Source organism: Chrysoperla carnea, chromosome 2 (assembly GCF_905475395.1).
Source record: "Chrysoperla carnea chromosome 2, inChrCarn1.1, whole genome shotgun sequence".
In the NCBI taxonomy this organism is placed as follows: domain Eukaryota; kingdom Metazoa; phylum Arthropoda; class Insecta; order Neuroptera; family Chrysopidae; genus Chrysoperla; species Chrysoperla carnea.
In genome coordinates, this window is record NC_058338.1 from 41,110,545 (window position 1) to 41,131,773 (window position 21,229).

Consider the following 21,229-nt stretch of genomic DNA (forward strand, 5'->3'; position numbering starts at 1 on the left):
AGGAATTAATAATTCATTGATTTATTTTATAACATGTGTATAATTTTGTACATGATATATTTGTTTTGCTTTGAAATTTTTGTATATGATATAAACATTATTTGACAAAAGGCTATAAAATGGTGGTGACAAAGGGGATAAAAGAAATCATTTTAACTATGGATTTATTGACATAGTTTAAAATTGTGTCAAAACCAGCTTTATTTAGACCATTTAGTTCTAGTAATAGCGTACCAGATGCCCATCATTATACGATCGCGTTTTTTGCGGGGAAAATTGTCGTAGTTTTGCTTTTTGTCGGTCAGTATTTTAAATTGGTACAAAAATCATTTACCAAATATGCGTAGCATACTCAACTCTAATGCCATATCCTCAAGCCACGCGTATAGAAAGTTTCCATTGCTCGCAGGATTGGTGTTAGAGAGCTAGTGAGAAGCACTGGTTTTCCGGCTGAAATATCCGATGCTTGGAATGTATGAAGGTGCAGCTTTTTTGGCAGCTACTTTACGGAAAAATGCAGCATATTTGCTACCGGTGGAGTGGTTGGGAATGCAATTATACTGTTTGTAGAAAAATTTTATAAAACTTTCGACAAACACCTTGTCCTTTGTTTTTACATATCATGCCACCAATAACTTTCTTTTAACATAAGCTTTAGGCGAAAAACGTAATCGAAATAGTCTAAGATCCCAATTAGGATCGACCTTCACCCATCTGTTTACCGAATGAAAGTTATTTTTTATGAAATATAAAATGTTAACAAATATCCCTGCAATGGGTTGCCTAAAAAAATGTGGTCCAGACTACTTTTAGTGAAAATATCAAGAGTAAAATTTTTAGAAATTTTTCACTGACTTGCATATCTTACGAATTTTGATCTACTCGAAAGTAAAAGCCATAAAGAATATGTAGCAGCTATGTTGTCTGCCTTTTTTCGTTCACTATTATCGCATTTATACAAGTTGAAAATAGTAATTACGTGCATCTGTTAATTCATTGACTCGCATATCTAAATAAAGATTATTTTGTTACAATTACGGTGGCATATGATTGGCCACAAAATATTGGTCAAAAATAATGTTTACAAGCTTTCCAAGTTTTGATATTTATATTAAAAATGGTCTGGACCATATTTTTTAAGGCAACCCGTTACAGGAATATTTGTTAATATTTTACATTTCATAAAAAATAACTTTCATTCGGTAAACAGATGGGTGAAGGTCGACCCTAATTCGGATCTTGTACTAAAATACGAAAATCGAAAAATCTTCTACTGGAAATTCCAAACTCGAGTCGTGGTTAAAACTTCATTTTTCTGTATTACCAACCAAACTTATTTCTACTAATCCTTCAAATGGTAGACAAAAAATTTTAATATAATAATAATATTTTTTTAATAAAAATTTTGTTTCGTTAAAAAACGGTCAAATAAATATAATTCCTAATATGTGTTGTTTTTAAAATTTGAAAATTATTGAAATATTATTTAACTAGAATAAATTTTTTTCAATTAATTTCATTTATTATAACAATAATTATTTCATTTAAAATATATTTCCTCTAAGCAAAAACAATATTATTAAAATATAATGCTGTTTAAGTAGGTTTATACACATATATATAGTTTACAAAGGTTTTCTAGTAGTTTTTCCAATGAAAACACCTATTAGAAGAATATATTACGAAGTATACTGTTCTAATAATAACTTTGCCGTGTATTTTATATAAAATATAGTGTTCATTAAATAAACTGAATATTTTATGAATTTTAAAAAGGAATTCAATATTTCATGTATACAAAGTGTAATATAAAGTATAGTAAAAGGTGTTGCAAAAGTAACGCAAAATTTGAATTGCAAGCCATTTTTAAGCAATGTTTATACTGGGAAAACAAAGACAGCATGATAGTTTAAGGATCATCAATTGTGAAAAGATCCATTTTATGGAATTTATTGAATCCTGAGGGTAATTTCAACGAAATTTTGCGGCATTTTTGCAAAATAATAAAGAAAAATTCCAACAAAAAATTCGTAAATTCCAAAAATTCTTGAATTTTTACCCGATATGCTAATGTATACGTAAACATATCCTTATACTGTATACTATATGATATATATAGATTTATATATAAATCCAAATGTTTCTGGGACCCTGTACAAAATATTTACTAAACATCTGTTAATGGAATGCCTAATTCTTACACATAATGCATTTGTTAGTCAGTCGTAATTAAGGACTAATTGGTACCATTATGAAGGAAATGAGATAATGTGATAAAACCAATGACAATTTGTTGATTATAACATAGGAAGCGGTCAAAAAATTTTATACCTTATTCTGAAACGAGATATAAACTCAATAAATTTTCCTAGTTTTGACTTGATTTAAATGCAAATCGTCATTATTATAACTAAACTGCTTACACAAACGAAGTATGCTTTTGAAAAAGTATAACTTACTAGCTCAAAAATCTATATTAATAATAAAAAAAACTTTTAACAAAAAGAAAACCGACTTCAAAAGAAAAACTAGAAGTTCAAAGTTACTAACAGACATCTCATACACATATTTTTTAAATAAAATGTCATAAAACCCGAATTTGATATATTCATTATATTTATTTTATATGCTAAAGACTGCATAACTGCGTGTCCAATATATTATGCTGGTAGCAAATAATTATTATTTTATAACACGAATATTCAAATGTTAATACTTTAGAGACATGTTTAGAAATAATGTTCAAAATTATAAATAAATATTATTTAAATATTTTAATTATAATGTTAAAAAAATTAAATAAAAAATAATTTTCATATTCCACTTTTTTTAAATGAACTAAAAAGTAGAAAATATTTTAATTACGATAATTGGAATGTAAAATGTAATGGTAAAATGGGGAGGAGTACCACATATTTTGAATTTCACGTGCAAGAAGAGCAGCTCACGCTTTTTATATTCGAAATGTTTTTTATTTAAAGTTTTCTTTTTCAGTCAACTCATTGTATTGTCGTTCGCCTGACACATGCCCTGCAATTTTTAGCTCTCTAACTCATTTGGAAGTTCCATAATTTCCAAATCAAAAAAGTGCATTCAAAAATTAAGCAGAATATTTAGATTTATTACTCTATAAATTTGTTTTTAAATCCTTATACTCTTTTCAATAGTAAGTTTTTTCAAATTCGATAACCTTCTTATCTTTGTTATTTTCAGGTTGGCGATCACTAATCTTATCGATGATTTTTGTTGCAACAGCAATGTTATGCAAGGAACAAGGAATTACTATAACTGGAATATGTGCTACGTACGAAATATTTGTGGCACAAAAGGTAAATATTTGGTTTTCCTTAGATTTTATTTAATATAACAGATTTTATTTGAATTTTCGTATTAAGTATGAATATAATAAGCACAGTATTTTCGCTAAAACTAAGCATTCATTTTCATTTCTTTAAGCGCCTGAATATAGTAGAGGAGTATTTTTTTTTTAATTCTAAATCTTTGAAAAAACTCTTATATAATCCTCCTAGTTCTTAAGGGGAATGCGAATTCAAAAGATCATTAGTCTTTATTCTAGGACCGCTTAAACCAACATTTTTTTTTAATTAATTTTATTGCATAGAAGTCAGTAGCCATGGCTTTTTTTAATAAATATACTACATAATAGCCCCAAACAAATAAATAGAATTTCAGATGAATGAATACTAATAATTTATATGTTATACTATATTCCATTAGATATGTAATATATGAGAAGGCTGGCAAGGTCGACCATACTGTTGTTCATTTATGTATCATTACATTCATTTCAGACAAAATTTGTGAAATGCATGTAGGAATCACTGATTCATTTTAAAGAATTGATTCGTGTCTCGATCTTGAATCGGCTTATCGAGAATCGATTCAATTATTAAAAAAAAAACTCAATTATAATAGTGTAGTTAAAATTATTGTTATTTTTGGAGTCGGTGTCAGCCAAGGAAACAACTCTGACAGAACCGTTGGTACATTAGCTTGGCTGACACCGACTCCAAAAATAACAATAATTTTAACTGCATTATATTATCACTATTTTTTACTTTTTAGTACATATTAATTTGTTTTTAAAGAGTTTTTCTTTTGAAGTCGGTTTTGTTTTTGTTGCGGTTATCAGAAGAGAACTGGGCCAAAATAAATGGGACAACACGGGAAGCACAAGCTTTCAAATAGATAAAGAATCATCAAAATCGGTCCACCCAGTCGAAAGTTCTGAGGTAACACACATAAAAAAAATGCAGTCGAATTGATAACCTCCTCCTTTTTTGTTCGAAGTCAGTTAAAAAAATCAACTGCAGTCCAGTAAGAATCGACCTTAAAAATTGTAAATATTTAAAAAATAAAATCATGGGTGTGGTGTAATCATACAAGTTGTACAATTTTTCATATTTTTTTAATAATATTATTCTAGCGAAGATTACGGTGAAATTACAAAACATATTAAGCACATAGTAATCTTTAGGTGTCAAATTGATTCCCACTAGAAACAGTGTAGCCATCAATCGTTTTCACATCATGTAAACTTTATACTTCATTCGTGTCAACAATGGTGTCCTACAACACAAAATTATAATTAAATACAAATAAAATTAGAATTACCTTTCTAATAAACCAAATATTGTGACGATTGACAAAGTTAACAACTACATAAGTACACGCTTTACTTATGCTGAAATTCAGTTGACTTCATATTTTGACAAAACTTTGTGTTTAAAATATTACCGCAATGTAGTTCTGGATAGATTTTACATCATTCATCGTCCTGTGCGAACCAGACTTCATCCATTACATTTGGTTGTTCCGTAATTATTACCTAAAGATTTTATAAATTTTAATGACACCCAGAAAGATCATTAAATGAGAAAAATTTACAGGGCATTCAAAAAGTATGGGAAAAACGAAAAAACAATTCATGTCCATTTTTTTTTTAATCTTTCTAACGAAATAAAAATCGACTACCTTCCGATATTCGAAGAAAAAAAATTTCCATAGATATATCAGTAAAATTAACTTTCTTTAACGTGGATAATCTAAATCTGTTTTAAAAAGTTTGAGTTTCCATTTAAGACTTTAAAATTGATCTTTTTCCCAATCCAGTGAATTAAGGAGGAGGAAGGTGTTGATTTTCATTTCATTAGATAGAATTTTTTTACATATTGGACGCTTGTTTTTCGTTTTTTATGAACCGATGCAGTCAAGAATCTGATAAAATTCTATGAGATATGACAGAATCCTATTGTATCCTATGAGAATTTTGACTGTATTTCTTCATCTTTTATAAAACCTGTTCCACAGGGCTTTTTGAATTCCCTGTATAACTAAATCCATAATCGACAAACTAAAACATTGCAGTGAGTCGACCTAGATAGAATGCTCATATAGACAACTTTCCTCTATGTTATATATACCTTTAATAACTTTAAAATTTATACAATATTTGACCCGATTATTGATTTTATTACCAACCATAATAATGACTAACATATCTATCTATATGTGTATATATAGTAACTACCTATATTGATATATAATTTACTTACAATACTTATTAATTAATTTAATGAGTAGTGGCAAGTTAGGTAACTTTATATCAAATTTCGTTTAAGCTATCATCATTCGTTTTAAAAGTTCGATTCATGGATCAATATTTTCCGTTGAGTGGGTTCAAAAACATTTCATGATAAGGGTGATCGAATTGAAATTTCGTATTCACCTTCTTATTCATGTTTATCTGTACTTCTATTACAAAATTGTAAACTGTAAGTCTCTATAATTTATTGGTTCATCTGTCAGGTGATATAGTGGAGGGCAGTTCCGATAATAATTCGGACGCCAGAAGAGTCTGTAGCCCTATGTGTGTTTTACCATCATTTTCGCTGATTATATGTTTATACCATGCATTGCAGCAATCCACCACAAGAGGAAATATTCATGAAATTTAAATTTGGTTCTAATATTTTTTTTCTGTAATTATTGGCTGGACATTTGAGAACTAAACCATTATTTTAGTAATTAATATCTTTTTGAGAGAGAGAGATTGAGAGAAATTCAAATTTCTAAAACGGAAATTCAAATTTTAAAACGGACGTGACGTCCTTGTATGTAGCTCGTCAGACTTGTTGCCATACTGTATGATATTAATTACTTATATTTTGTTTGGTATTACCACATATATGTACTATAATTACTACATAAGTGGGTAGTTCACCTGTAGTAAACAGTACATTGAAATGTCACCAACTGATAGATCACATATTAATACGTCAACAGAGAGTGCCAAATGGACTGCGTTTAAACATCTCAAAATTATTCTCTATTTTAAATATTTTTTTACACTTAAATACAGCATTTTTAAACAGTATTTCTATTTTTTACTATAACGGTGTAAACAATGAATTAAAAATATAAAAAAATACATGAATATTCCCTATTATTTATTAAATTAATTGCTGTGAAGTTGGGAATCGAATATGCCCACTTTTCTAAGCATATCTCATACATTATTGGACACGTAACAAATATAAAGCAACTGAGCCACTAGGGTTAGCTCGTTTATCTACTACACCCCAAAAAAATGTTTGCCTTCAAAATACTTTTTTGTTTTAAATCATTTTGTCTTTTCAATCCTAGAAAATTATTTTCTTGAGCTAAATAAATAAATTGTGATATGAAACTCAAAAAATTAATCATTCTTTTATCTCCCGAAAAACACACTCTTGAACCAAACATATTTACTTATTTCGTCAACTACCTTTTTTGACACAATTTTTTTTTACATGATCTTTGCTTTTATTTTATGTATAATTTAAGTTTTTTGTACTTCATTCATTATTCACACAAACAAAGAGAATAAGTAATGTCTATAACAACAAATCTGAGAGAAATATTTTCTTTTTATCTTGACAAAGAATTATAAATTTTTCTAAACTAAACCACCAACACCATGGACAACCAATGTCTCATGCTCTGTATGCATTTTTACTATACTCTGGATGGATGCACTCTAGGTAGTTTTCCAATTTAACGGTTTAAAGCAAGCACCGCTATATTCTTTTTATGACTGAACATATTGTAAATAATTTTCAACTTGCAATGATAAACTATGTTCTTAATATTTTTTGTCCAATGAAAGATAACGATGAGCTGAGACGAATTGCTTTCGATTTATGTGCATTTAACTAATCTTGTTTTGGCAACTTGTTCCAAGAATGATAGGAATCATTAAGCGGAAATATTCTCTTTGAGGTCTTACTCTGTTACACATTGAGATGTTATATAATATCGCTTTTTCTCTTAATCATTAGGGTTGTTACGGGGGCCGTTGTTACAAACCGTATTAACCGAATACTGAGTAACGGATACTCAATTTATCATAACTTTTACAGCAATATTAATCATATATGATACTGTTTATCTGTTTTTTGAAGGAGATTCTTTAAATAACCTTCTTTTAAACAACTATCAGACGAATATTTTTACAGATTTAGACAGTCATAATTGGAGAAACACGTAAAAGGAAAGATTTACATCAAATTAACATACATCAAAATTATGAGTGAAAATTTAATTAGAAATTAATAAAACTAATTTATTTAAATTGTAACTGATTTTCCGGGCACATAGTGGATGGTTTTTCTACGAATTATCACACAATGAACTTAACGTTTATTGGATTATTTATATTATTAAGAATACCTAGAACTGTAAATCAAATATCGAACAAATCAAATATTGCAAGCAAATCATTTATATACAGGGTGATTCAAGAAAATGGACTTAACTTCAGAATTATTTGCAAGAAATAAACGTCCAAATGCTCATATATATTCTTGCTATGGGATTTAGAATATTGTACGTAAATATTAAATTTAAGAAAAAAGTTATTGAACGATTATAAATCGTTCGTAATAGTACTGAGTTCTCAAAATTCAGTACTATTACTTATTCTACTAACTCTAAGAAGAAAAGAAGTTCCAAATATTGTGAATTCAAATTAGGATTATCGAGATACCCCATACATTCATTGGCGTTTGGATATACCTACATATAATACCTTAATATAAATTTAAATCATTACACAGAATTTCTGAGCCCAAAGATTATAGGGGCTTGCTGAAATTCCGGTTATAGATAGTTACAAGGTTGCAAAATAACATGATAAAGAAAAATTGGAAAATTTTAACAATAGTTCTCCTCTAACAATTTCGAAACTTTATAATTTCGAAATAAATATTAACTGAATATGTAAAAGTTGTAGCTAATTCTGCATATTTTTATTTTTTATACAACTGTCTTACATCGAAATTAGATAAGAAATGCTATTGAATACGATCTATAACCTTTCAACTAGATATAATTAATTTTTCAGCAAATCTCTAAAATCTTTGAGTTCAAAGTTGATTTTCTTTTCTTTTTTATAACACCAACAATATGCCCCACGTAAAAAAATAGCTAATTGTTAAATAAACTTACAACGAGGGAAAGCTGTATTTGAAGGAAAGCAATATATTTGAAAAACAAACAAACCCTGATGTGTATGATCCTTTGTGGCCAGGCCACAACTTTCTGACTATCAGTATCGAATCGAATATAGCAAGGCGATCATGAGATTCTATTTTTCGGCACAAATCAACGTATTCGTAAGAATTGCAATATTCTCAATAACATATCAAAACATAATTAGAATTGAATTATGACTAAGGATTCACACTTTTATTTTTTCGGAATGTTATAGGCGTATAAGAGCTCAATTTTACTCACATCCTACTGATATGAAATTCTTACTAAAATTCTTATCACTATCTTGGCTTAAGGTCTTTCGCTTCATTTTCCTATTATTACTATAAAATTCGATTTAGACAAATCCCTTATATCCAAATGAAAAAAGAACATATCGTATCCAGTGAGTTAGTTATTCTTGTGTTGTCAACATAATGTGTCGACAAACGAAAAAGCTGCTTTTATAGAATGTAGAGTAATATATATATATATATATATATATATATATATATACAATACTGCCAGTCATCGCTTTTGACAGTAGTTTAATAATATATATATATATATAGAAAATATCTATATTGAAATGTTTGAAATAACGTTTCAAATCCATATAGTCTATTGTTACTATTGTTGTTTTAATAGGATTTAATAGTATTTTCAAACAAAAGTAACAAGTAGTTAGGTTCACTCCGTCCACATATGACTAGTGAAATATCCTCCACTGCCGGCACCGACAATCAGTATTTTCTTCGCTAAAAAGACCCCGCACATTTAAAATAGCATTTGGCTTTTGATTATAATTTCTCGAAACTCATCAAATGAAAGGAACTCTTTAAAACCGTTCCTTTCGGAATTATAGTCCTTTAAAAAAGAGAATTATAGTCCTTTCAAATCTAGATATTTCCTATTCAGATATTACCGTACTATGAAAAGCTCTGTATAAAAAAACCAAATTATGTAATTTCATTCCCCTAAAATTGAGCTCAAATGAGTTTCTAACCGCTTCCGAAATATAAGAGTGAAAACTTTTTTTTAAATCTCCCTTTATATTTGTTTACATATCAGATATCTTCAAAACTAACTTAATTATGTTCTAGGGTATATGAAACGGATCTATTGCACACACTCTCCCCTTCCCGCTGATCTTCGATATAGTGCTTAAGTCAATATATTCGAAGAAAATATGACTAAGTATACAAAAAGACAAACTGTTAGGATTTGATCCGTCAACCATGGGCGTATTAAATGGCAGTTGATTAATTAACTGGTGTCACTCGCCACCATTTTTAATGTTTATTTCGTATGATGCGTGGAGAAATTTTATAAAAATATTTATTGGTGGCGCCGGCAAAGGATTCACTTTCTATAAGTATTACCTACAATGTATGCTATTGCATTGTGTCTACGAATGTGCTTTTTTTAGTTAGTAGACACATACATTATACTATGGTATAATACGAAAAAAAAGTTCCATTATTATTAATCCTTCTTTTCGACAACTAAATTTATTGTTTCATAGCAAATAATAGTTCAGCAATATATTATTAGCCCTAGAGCCCGTGACAGTAAAACTGCACTTACACGGATTTCGAAATTTCGCATATGAATCAATACTATTAAACGTTAGGAACGATATGAACTAGGTGTGCCTGGGTTTATCCTGGCAGAAGTATTTTTTGACAGAATTTTTTTATATTTAACTGATGTGGCAGATATTTTGGTCAAGTTTTGAGCAGTCATACCGAGATATTTCGAAAGTAGAACTCAAAACGAACAAATTAAAAAAAAAGTAATTCCGCGATAAGGGTAAAATTTTATTGGCTTTATATGTTAAAAATTGGTGTCCTTTTTGCCACGATAAGAGCTGTCACACCAATTTTTCCTGAAAATACATAAAATTTGAAATAAAATGGTCGCTTACAAACTAATTTCCATGAAAGTGCAAAATACTTGTAATTATTAAAAATATAAAAAAATGTTCTACCAGGATAAACTCTGGCACACCTAGTCCATATTGTACCTAACCTAGTCCATATTGTACCTATCGTTACATAGCATTGATTCATATCCGAAATTCATGTTAGTGCAGTTTTACTGTCACGGGCTCCCCGCTTATATTTCAACGGCATTTATTTAAAATAATAATGTTTGAATGTATCTTTCGATGAAATTCTAACTAAAGATATAAGGCAATTTGATTGATCGATGAAAAGTCGTTCAGATAATATCAAAGTGATTAACTAGAATAACTAGATATAAACAGAGAATGAAACATGTTTCATTAAAAATTGATGTTGAAAAATAACTGTCCAGGTTTCTCATCATATTTGTGTGACTGGAATATAGCTTTCGAATCCTGCAATAGCACCTCATTGACATCTCAATTAACTTGCATATTTGATCTGATCATTTTCATTACTTCACATTTGTACATACTTGCCCAAGTAAATGACATCCACAGGTTGTCTGTTTTTATCGCGTATGAGTCCTCTCTTTTGCGATTGTAGATAGCCACAGAGCATTAGAACATGCAAAAGTTGTATCAATAAGATTAACGATGATCCACACATTTTGCAAACTCAAATATCTTTATCTCCTGCTCTATTAGAGTAGGTTGGCTTATTTTCAGTAGAGATTTTTATGAAATAATCGCAGCATTAACAATCGAAGAAAGTGAGATAATTTGATAATAAAATGCGACGATAAAGACAGCAAACTGTTGATATTTAAGTTTTGAATTTCATTTCATTTCTCTGTTCAATTAAATTATTTTACAGTTGTTTGGTAGTTTCCTTCAAATAAACAAATGCAGGCCTAACAAGTCTACTGACTTTCAGTACTCGTACTTGGATTAATTTTTTAATTTTTCTAATAACAATACCTCGAAAATTAGGCCTCAAATCGAAATTTGTCAAAGAGCTTTTTCGTTCGTCTTGATAAGCTTATTCACAAATGCAAGTATACCATTTCCTCAAAATAATCATTCATGCTTATCCATTTTTATAAATATTTCAATATCAGCACAATGCACACGATGGCATAATTTCTGAGTTCCCGCAAATTAACCGATGGGATATAATGTGCGTTGCCCTCTTAATTTATTTACTGTTCGCCGTACAACAAATTTTAATGTATTTTTTTTTTTGTTTCAGTTACGTCTACACGATTTACAATATATAATCAAATCAATCTTAAGTGGGAAAAGTTGTTTGCATCCCACATGGCCAATGGAAGCAACAAAACGTTTAGTGGTATTAGCGGGTACTACAATCTTATTATTGTTAGGTCGCTTACAAATAATGGGATCCCAGTTACCCGTATTCACACGTTTTGATAATCCAGCTTCTGTTGCACCAACGCCCACACGACAATTAAGTTATCATTATTTAATAAGTGTAAATGTATGGTTGTTGTTATTCCCATGTGATTTATGTTGTGATTGGACAATGGGCACCGTGCCATTGATTGAAACGTTAACGGATTACAGAAATCTAGCAACAATTGTATCATATGCTGGTGTTGCATTATTGGTATTTACGGCATTAAGTACAGATAATCGACAGCAAGCAACAGTCATTTTAATGGTAAGTAAGTTTTGTAGTAAACTAATTTCATTATTTATACCCTGCATAAAGACTCGAAATATACAGTATGTCCACCGATCGAGTTACCAAGAGAACAAAACACAAAGTTTGTTTAAAATTGCTACTTGTTGTGAGAAACCGGTATTTTAAACTCCGATCAGACTACAGAGTTTGCAGTAATTAATAAAGAGAAAGTCATCAAAATATTACAAATTCTAAAATATCAATTTATTGAAAAAATAACATTACCATGTACAAATCGTTAATCAAACTACAACGTTTATTATAAGTTTTAACCTGAAAAATTTTCTGTAAAATAATAAATAAAGTAATTTTCTCGAGCAGAAATTTAATGAAGATTTATGAAGTCAAATTTTAAAAAATTTTCTTTTTTTCTCCGGGTAATTAAATCGGTGGGCATAATTACTACACCGACAGAGTGAACAAAAAGATAAAAGTCAATTATTTTGAAATTGTAAATTTTCCATTCGCCAATCTTATGTCAGGCTTCACGGTAGTAATTAACAAACAACAAAAATGATCAAAAAAATTTACCTACCCAACAACCCTTGTTTGTCGAGAAAAATAACATTGCCACATACAAATTGTGTAGCTGAAGTTTTCAAAGCTAAAAACTCTGTCCTTGTCTCCTTGTCTTGAACGTGCATTTACCATATAAATATAACGTCGGATTTCCACTAAACGGACAAAAAAACGAAAATTAAACTCGAGTCGAAAAAAACAAAACTACAACTTTTTACAAACTTTTTAGGGAGTGGCAATATATTAGCCAATGGCTATTACAGTTTCAGTTTTATTTTTGTTTTTGTTGTAGTTTGAGTTTTGGTTTTGTTTGTCGGTTTAGTGGAAAACCGGCATAAGGAATATTTATTATGTACAGATAGTATGTTTCATGTATTTCACAGACATATAAGGAATATGCTAGCATCCCATAGACTTGAATATCATCTCCAATCCACCACCTCTATTTTGTTTTTAATATTTCTCTTAATTTAATTACTTAATTTCATTTTTTTATATATCTCTTACTTTATTTGTTTTTTAATGATTTTTTTCAATTAGAAATACATATTATAAGATAATGTAAGTTGGAAAGGTCCCAAAGGTGAAATACAAACATGAAAAGATTTATTACTTTTTGTTTTTGTTTATTTTTAATCATGCATACGATATTCATTTACATCATGGTCTCTTCGATTATAATTGATGTTTTTAATATGATACATACAGCGTAAACTAAATATTGATTCTCTTTAATTATGAAAAGTTTTCTTTAAGTATTTTTTTATTAAAAAATGAACAAATCATTAAAAAATTATCACAAATATATTTTCAACAAATTTCGTCTTGGTTATAACAATTAAAAAATAACAAGTACAAAAAAAACTTAAAACTACGTTGTTGACCCCAACTTGACCACGAAGAATTCCCCGTATAGAAAAACTGAATACTGTATTTTCTTTCCCCTAAAAATATACTTGTTAGATTTTTTATTTTGCTTTCGAAGTATAAGGGTAGAAACTTTAAAAAAAATCATCTTGTAAAACTTATTATTATTATTAGTCTTCAAAATATTTTTCATTAAAGATCAAACCGATTCACTCTGTACGTACTAACAGGCGATCCTTTTTACGATTATACAAATGGATAACTATAAAATTTTACATATGAGTATTAATTTAAAACTCACCTTTATATTCGAAACAAAAGATGAAATAAAATGTCAAATAAAATATTTAAATATGAAAATATTTGTTTTATAAATGCCATGAAAATGTCAAGAGCTATCATCGTATTGTTTGAATAAAACAATTGTATTTTTAATTTTATAATGTCAAACGGACGGAAACTAATAATTGTTTTCTAAACAATATATTAAATGTTACAATCTATTAGAATCTCGTTACGTACCTACATTCATTCATATCATCTATCTATTTGTTCAAAAGTTCATATTACCTAGTCTTTGAATATGGATATTTATTATAGAGTGCCCCTAAACGGTTTTTATAATGCTCTATCAGGTAAAAAATAAATTCTAAAACCATTTTCTTTAAATAATTGCAAATGCAAGTTCAAGATTTTGCTGATGTTAAGTTAGGTGGCACTGTTTTGTAAGAAAAAATTCATGTAAAAATTATAATCAAAATAAATTCTGAAGAGTAGTGAAGAATTTTGAGCAGAATTAAGATTTAAATTAAATTATTATACCAAAAAGATGCTGATGAAGAGATTCGATTTCTCTCATGGTTAAGCGTAATTTTCAAAATTAAAAAAAACCGCGACAAATTTTCGGATACGGAACCCTAAGCTGTTTCTGGAAACATATCGAAGAACACTCACAACTGAACTGATTTTGAATATCATTGCCCAATTTTTAGTTATTCTGGATACGGAACCCTAAACTCTCACTTGAATAACTAAGCTAAAAAGCTCTCAATTAAATTACCTTTCAAACGAAAAAAAAAAATTTTAAATCGGTTCATCCGTTACGACGCTACGATACCACAGACACACACACACACACACACACACACACACACACACACACACACACACACACACACACACACACACACACACACACACACACACACAGCGGTCAAACTTATAACATCCCTTTTTTGGTTTGGGGGTTAATAAAAATAGAAGTATGCAAAATTATGTTCTATTGAGACAACATACTTTATACATTCACATCCAGACCTCATTTCAAGATATCTTACTTCGTGATCCTGAAATTCAATTAGGTTGTTATCGAGTTGTCAAGACACCAAGGGAACTGGATTGAAGCCTATTAAGGAACATTTTATATCCAAATGATATTTGAATCAACTTAATTAACATTCATGGCTCAATTTTGGGTTAAAATTTCTCCTAATGATTAAAACATGGGAGTAATTAGTCTAATCTCCAGCTAAATCAAAATCTTTATCGATTGGCGTAAAAATTTTTTTTAATTATAAAAACCTTGACGTTATAATTAATATTTACCCTAATTTTTATAACGATTTTTAATTTCTAATAAAACAGTATCACCATATTTTAGTAAAATCTAACGCTTAAAAGGAGCAAATTTTGAATGTGATAATGAAGTTATCTTGGCGTATTACGAACTATACCTGGTAGGGCCTTATACCTATCTTTTAAGGACATCCTATATTTTAATAAAGTAAAAAACAAATGGTTTACATTTTTCTTTCTATTTTATCTGATAGTTTAGATATATGATTTATTTTCAAATGCTTTCTTTCTCCATAGTTGAAGTTTAAAAATATGGTCTACTGACCTGAATATTACAGCCAAGAAAATCAATATCAAATTGTTTGTGTTCTAGTTGAATATAGGTCCCTACTGCAATCTGCATTATCTCTCCCAGAACACTGTAGCTGTTGGATATAAATAAATGAATCCTTTAGTTTAGTTTATTAGTAAAATTAAATGTCGCCAAATTTTTATACCATGTATATATGAAATATACATGTATATTAAGTTTAGTCCCAAGTTTGTAACGCTTAAAAATATTGATGCTACGAAAAAAATTTTGGTGTAGTTGTTCATAGAATCACCTAATTAGACCATTTCTGGTTGTCTGTCAACACGATAACATAAAAAAAATGGTTCTTTGATTATCTCAATATTGCGTACATTCGATATTACCCATCAATTTTCTTAAATTATTACATTGTATCTATCGTATGCATACAATAAGAAACGTAGAAACTGACAGTTGGAACCGTGGTTGGAACAAAAATTAATCTTATAAAATTCTTCGAAATTAACTATTCTGATAAAAATATTGCTTAATCTTTAAATTATGATAACTAACTAAATTTTTTTTTCAGAGTTTGGCTTTTCTAATTCTACCATTTTTGCCAGCCTCAAATTTATTCTTTCCTGTGGGATTTGTAATTGCTGAACGTGTACTTTACATGCCGTCAATGGGTTTTTGTATGTTAGTTGGATATGGTTTTTATTTACTAGCCGAAAAACGACATAAAAAATTAACATATATTGCATTTTCACTTTTACTATTATCTCATGGAATTAAAACTTATTTGCGAAATTGGGATTGGGAATCGGAATACTCAATATTCATGTCTGGCTTAAAAGTAAATCAACGCAATGCAAAATTATTCAACAATGTGGGACATGCTTTAGAAAGTCAAGGAAAATATCATGAAGCATTGGCCTATTTTCACACCGCTGTTAGCGTTCAAGAAGATGATGTTGGCGCCCATATTAATGTTGGCAGAACATATAATCACCTCAAAATGTTTAAAGAAGCAGAAGATGCTTATTTGAGAGCGAAATCATTACTACCAAAAGCGAAACCGGGTGAATCATATCAAGCTAGAATTGCACCAAATCATTTAAATGTATTCTTAAATTTAGCGAATTTAATATCCAGAAATGTTACCCGATTAGAAGAAGCTGATTTGTTATATAGACAAGCAATTAGTATGAGAGCGGATTATACGCAAGCATACATTAATCGTGGAGATATTTTAATTAAATTAAATCGCACAAAAGAAGCGCAAGAAGTATATGAGCGAGCGCTATTGTACGACAGTAATAATCCAGATATTTACTATAATGTAAGTTGAAATTTTTCAATTTTTAAAATAATAAAAGAAGATAAAAATGAACTATCAGTGCGACCCTATTGGATCTGTGCTGAGATAATGATTACCTTAGCGCTTGTCTTATCGAGTCCTCACAGATTCTTCAATTTTCAATACGCTAGTAAAGTGCAACGCCATCTCGAGTCTATTTTGTAACCAGTGGTTATTATTATTAATTATTAATTATTGTTGTAATAATAGTTATTTATACATAACAACGTAAAAATTAACTTTACTTACCCTTACGTACTGCTATAACCCACTTTTTTCTCTCCAATTTATAAGAATATCCAGGAGTTTTCACAATTAACAACACAGCACATTTCGATTAGATCGTTTTTTACATATTTTATTGAATATTAAATCATTATGTAATTCCACTTGTAACTTATGACAATGACGTTTTAGCCCGAGAGCTGGTAGACATTTTTGGGTAGGTGTTTGAGGCATTCTGAATATTCGTCAGATACTATAATATCGTAATACAAAAATGCGGGCCTGGCTGGAGGATAGCGGTATCTTTAGAACCCCTATATTATCAAACATATAAAAATTTTTTTTACAAAAAAAAACTTTGAGGAAACTTGTATTTTTTTTAAAGTAAATATTGAAAAATGAAGAAAATAAACAAGCCAGGCCATTTGCTTGGGATTTTAAACCTACAAGATGCTTGCAAAACTATTTTTCTTGTTATTTTCTTGGTCATCTGGCAGGTAGAAAATCTCACCTAAATGGTCTTTTTTAGAATATTTATTTTTAATACTAAGTAATACCCTATAAAAATTTCAACTTGCCTCAAACATATTTCTTGTATTTATTTGCAAAGTAATCTTGGAAGCATCTTGCAAGGTTAAAATCCCTCGCTAATTGCCTGGCTTGTTTATTTCATTTTTCAATATTTAAGTTCAATACTTTAAAAAATACAATTTGCCTCAAAGATATTTTGGGCAACGAATAATTTTATATGATAATATAGGGGTTCCAAAGATACCGCTACCCTCCAGCCAGGTCTGTAATTTTGTATTACGATTATGGTAGGGGTATCTGACTAATTTTCAGAATGCCTCAAACTCATACCCAAAAATGTCTACCAGCTCTCGTACTTGTTCTGCCGAACACTGTTTACAAAAAATGAAACACGAGATAGCGCAAAGGTCATCCATCAAAATAACTTTTATAGCCAGGAACTCTTTTCTACGTTATATCGTTTTCGCTAGTATCTCGCCTCGAGTGTTTTCGTTTTGGATATCAATTTTTTAGTATATTAATTTATTTTTCATTTTTGTTTTAGCTTGGTGTTGTATTTCTGGAACAAGGAAAAGCTTCGCAAGCACTTGCGTATTTAGATAAAGCTTTAGAATTTGACCCTGAACATGAGCAAGCGTTACTGAATTCAGCAATTTTACTGCAAGAGTTAGGCAGGCCAGAATTAAGGCGAATAGCACGTGAAAGACTGCTAAAACTACTTGTTAAAGACAGCACGAATGAAAGAGTACACTTTAATTTGGGCATGTTGGCAATGGATGATAAAGACATTGAAAATGCTGAAAATTGGTTCCGGCGTGCAGTACATTTAAAACCAGATTTTCGTAGTGCATTATTTAATTTAGCATTGTTATTGGCTGATGATCAGCGGCCATTAGAAGCTGCCCCATTTTTAAATCAGCTAGTAAAATATCATCCAGATCATGTGAAAGGATTAATTCTACTAGGAGATATTTACATTAATAATATTAAGGATTTAGATGCGGCCGAAAATGTAAGTTTTTTTATTTTGTTAATTTCAATTAAGAACGTTTACAAAATGATTTGAATCTCTTGAATCTATCAATACAATGAGTGAGTGATATTAACCCTTAGTGATTCTGCAATACATAGGATTATCTGCAAATTCTCATAAATTGTGCCAAGTTTTTACACATAAGCCCCGTGAATCGAAATTTATCATTAACTTCTTTTTCGAGTCAAGCGCGGATCCATTTATCAAAAAAAGGTGATGGGCACGATACAGCCACCCCACAATCGGCCAAATGCGAGTCAGAGTATGAAAAGTGTTGATAATGTCATCGATATCCAGATGCTCCAGATCTTTCCTGCCCCATTGTGGCACGCAACCAAGATTTTACTCCGCGAAGTATAGATAACGATTTCTGAAAGTACTCTTCTATCGATTTCGCTATGATAAAAAAATTTGAAACGAATTTTATACAAAAAAAAAATACCCCAAAAATTATCAGATGAGAGCTGCTGTTTCGAATTAGCTTTGTCGAGTTGCATAACGTGCGCAACTCACTCAAGTCTTGTCTTTTTCTTACTACGTTTGACTCGTTGTAAATGTATTTCACAATAATAATGTTCTCCTCTAGCCTTGTCTGAGTGCACGTCCCTATGTGCTGTGCGATATTTTTCTTTCCAAAGACCAAAAAGAAGTTCATTCTTTTGAACTGCCATCCAAGTCCTCGAGCTCTCGATTAAAACAAACATAAATAAAGTCTTGAATTATTATACTTTAATTTGATCATCAAATTCACTTCCATAGAAATGTAGTTCGTTAAAAGTTTGATTGTCAAGTGAGTACGAGAGATACGAATGCTTCAACCATTTTAAAAGATCTAGTAACATTAAATTATTTATGAATGCCTTTGAATTAAAAAGCAACTGTTTATGTTTCAGTGTTACAAACGAATATTGCAGCTGGATCCTGTAAACATTCAAGGACTTCATAATTTGTGCGTAGTGTACGTGGAACGTGGCAAACTATTGCAAGCACAAGCTTGTTTAAAACATGCTCATCAATTAGCACCTGGTGAAGATTACGTTTTACGACACTTACAAATAGTAACAAATCGAATATCAAAACTAAAAAACACCGACAGTATTCAGTATCAAATAGCATTTCAAGATTTCGATCCTGCTGAATTTGGTGGTAGCAGGCGAAATACAAAATATGAAGATGATAAAACACGCGTTACGCATAATCAAAGTGCAAGTCCACAATTAACAACACCAAATCGACCAATGAAAATGTCAGAGAAAAGTGATGAACAGTCATTCTATGATGAACCAATATTTATGGATGAACTTTCCCAAAAAACTTCAGCAGCAGTGGGTGGTATCCATCAAACAGATCATCCATCTGCAACGTTTTATACGTCAAATAATTATCAAATTACTCAACAATCAGGTTTAGTTGCATCAGATCTAGATGATCCGTCATCTGGTATGTCTTAGCAATAAATTTCTTAATTAAAATAACGGCTACAATGATTTTCAGTCAATATGGTCATAATTAAATTTTGCATGAATTCGATATCAAAAATAATTAATATTTCTACTACTAAACAATCCAAGAACAATATGTAATTTTAAAGTTTCCGTACCTATAATACACAAACCAAAATCCCTCCAACTTTTACCAGAAACATTAATATGATCAAAGGTCAAAGAACAATCCTTTTCTTTTACTAAACCTATTGACTGAAAAGAATTGATCAATATTTTTAACATTACAAAAATGCCGAAAATTAAAAATTAATGTTTAAATAAAATTAAGTAAGTAAATAGATTTTACACTGGAGAAACAAAAATCTTATTAATAATCACAAAACACGTAATCAAGAATTTCCCCAAAAAATATATTACACTCGATGTATAAAAATATATTTAACAATATTATTTATTACACTATATACAGAACTCATAAATTCCTCCATCTTGAAAATACAAATCCACTTAAAAAAAATAAAAACAAAACAAAATAATAAATTTTTAAAAAAATATATAAAGAATCTCCTTAGTGTATTTTGTGTCAGCATCCTTTTTATATAAATAAATAAAAAATCGTATTTAGAAACTCTGTGATAATTGGTATGTTATAATTATTCTATTTGTACGCAACTAAAAAATTAGGCCCTAAAAATTTAATTAATAATATTTGCAAATTATGATTGGATAATTATTGTTTGAATATTTAATCTCAAAGTGTATTATTTACTCAAGAAATAAAAAAAAAAATTTTTTTATTACTTCTTATATTCAGAAAATATACCGACAAACTTTTAGGAGTCACAGGAGACATTAAAACACACAATAGAGAATATTCATGAAATTTAAATTTGGTTCAAAAATTTTTCTTGCGTAACTTTAATGACTGGACATTTCAACTAAACCATTGTTTTAGTAATTAATATCTTTTTAATTACTTAAAATTAATTAATACAAGTACAAATTCAGTGAGGGCGTTTAAAAATTTCTAAAACGGAAATTCAAATTTTTATACGGGCGTGACATCAAAGTACGGGCTTGTCAAATTTGTGGACATACTGTATGATATTAATTACTAAAAATTTTATATGGTATTTCATTAAATTATACTATTCTACGGCTTTTTATTAAAAAACTTAATAATAACGAGTGTAAATTCTGTGTTGTAAATTCATTTTTTAAAGTGTAAATTAGACA

General features: G+C 29.4%; 1 protein-coding gene across 1 annotated transcript in view; it reads left to right on the plus strand.

Annotated features, from left to right (window-relative positions):
* LOC123292253 (protein O-mannosyl-transferase Tmtc3) overlaps positions 1 to 20,406 on the plus strand; it is a 72,456-nt gene extending 52,050 nt beyond the window's left edge. Inside the window, exons 5-9 of the mRNA XM_044872830.1 lie at positions 3,214 to 3,329; positions 11,691 to 12,122; positions 15,989 to 16,741; positions 18,060 to 18,527; positions 19,442 to 20,406. Of these exons, the coding sequence (XP_044728765.1) occupies positions 3,214 to 3,329; positions 11,691 to 12,122; positions 15,989 to 16,741; positions 18,060 to 18,527; positions 19,442 to 19,999 (2,327 nt within the window). The 3' untranslated portion in view covers positions 20,000 to 20,406. The remainder of the gene's footprint in view (positions 1 to 3,213; positions 3,330 to 11,690; positions 12,123 to 15,988; positions 16,742 to 18,059; positions 18,528 to 19,441) is intronic.
* The last annotated feature ends 823 nt before the right edge of the window (positions 20,407 to 21,229 follow it).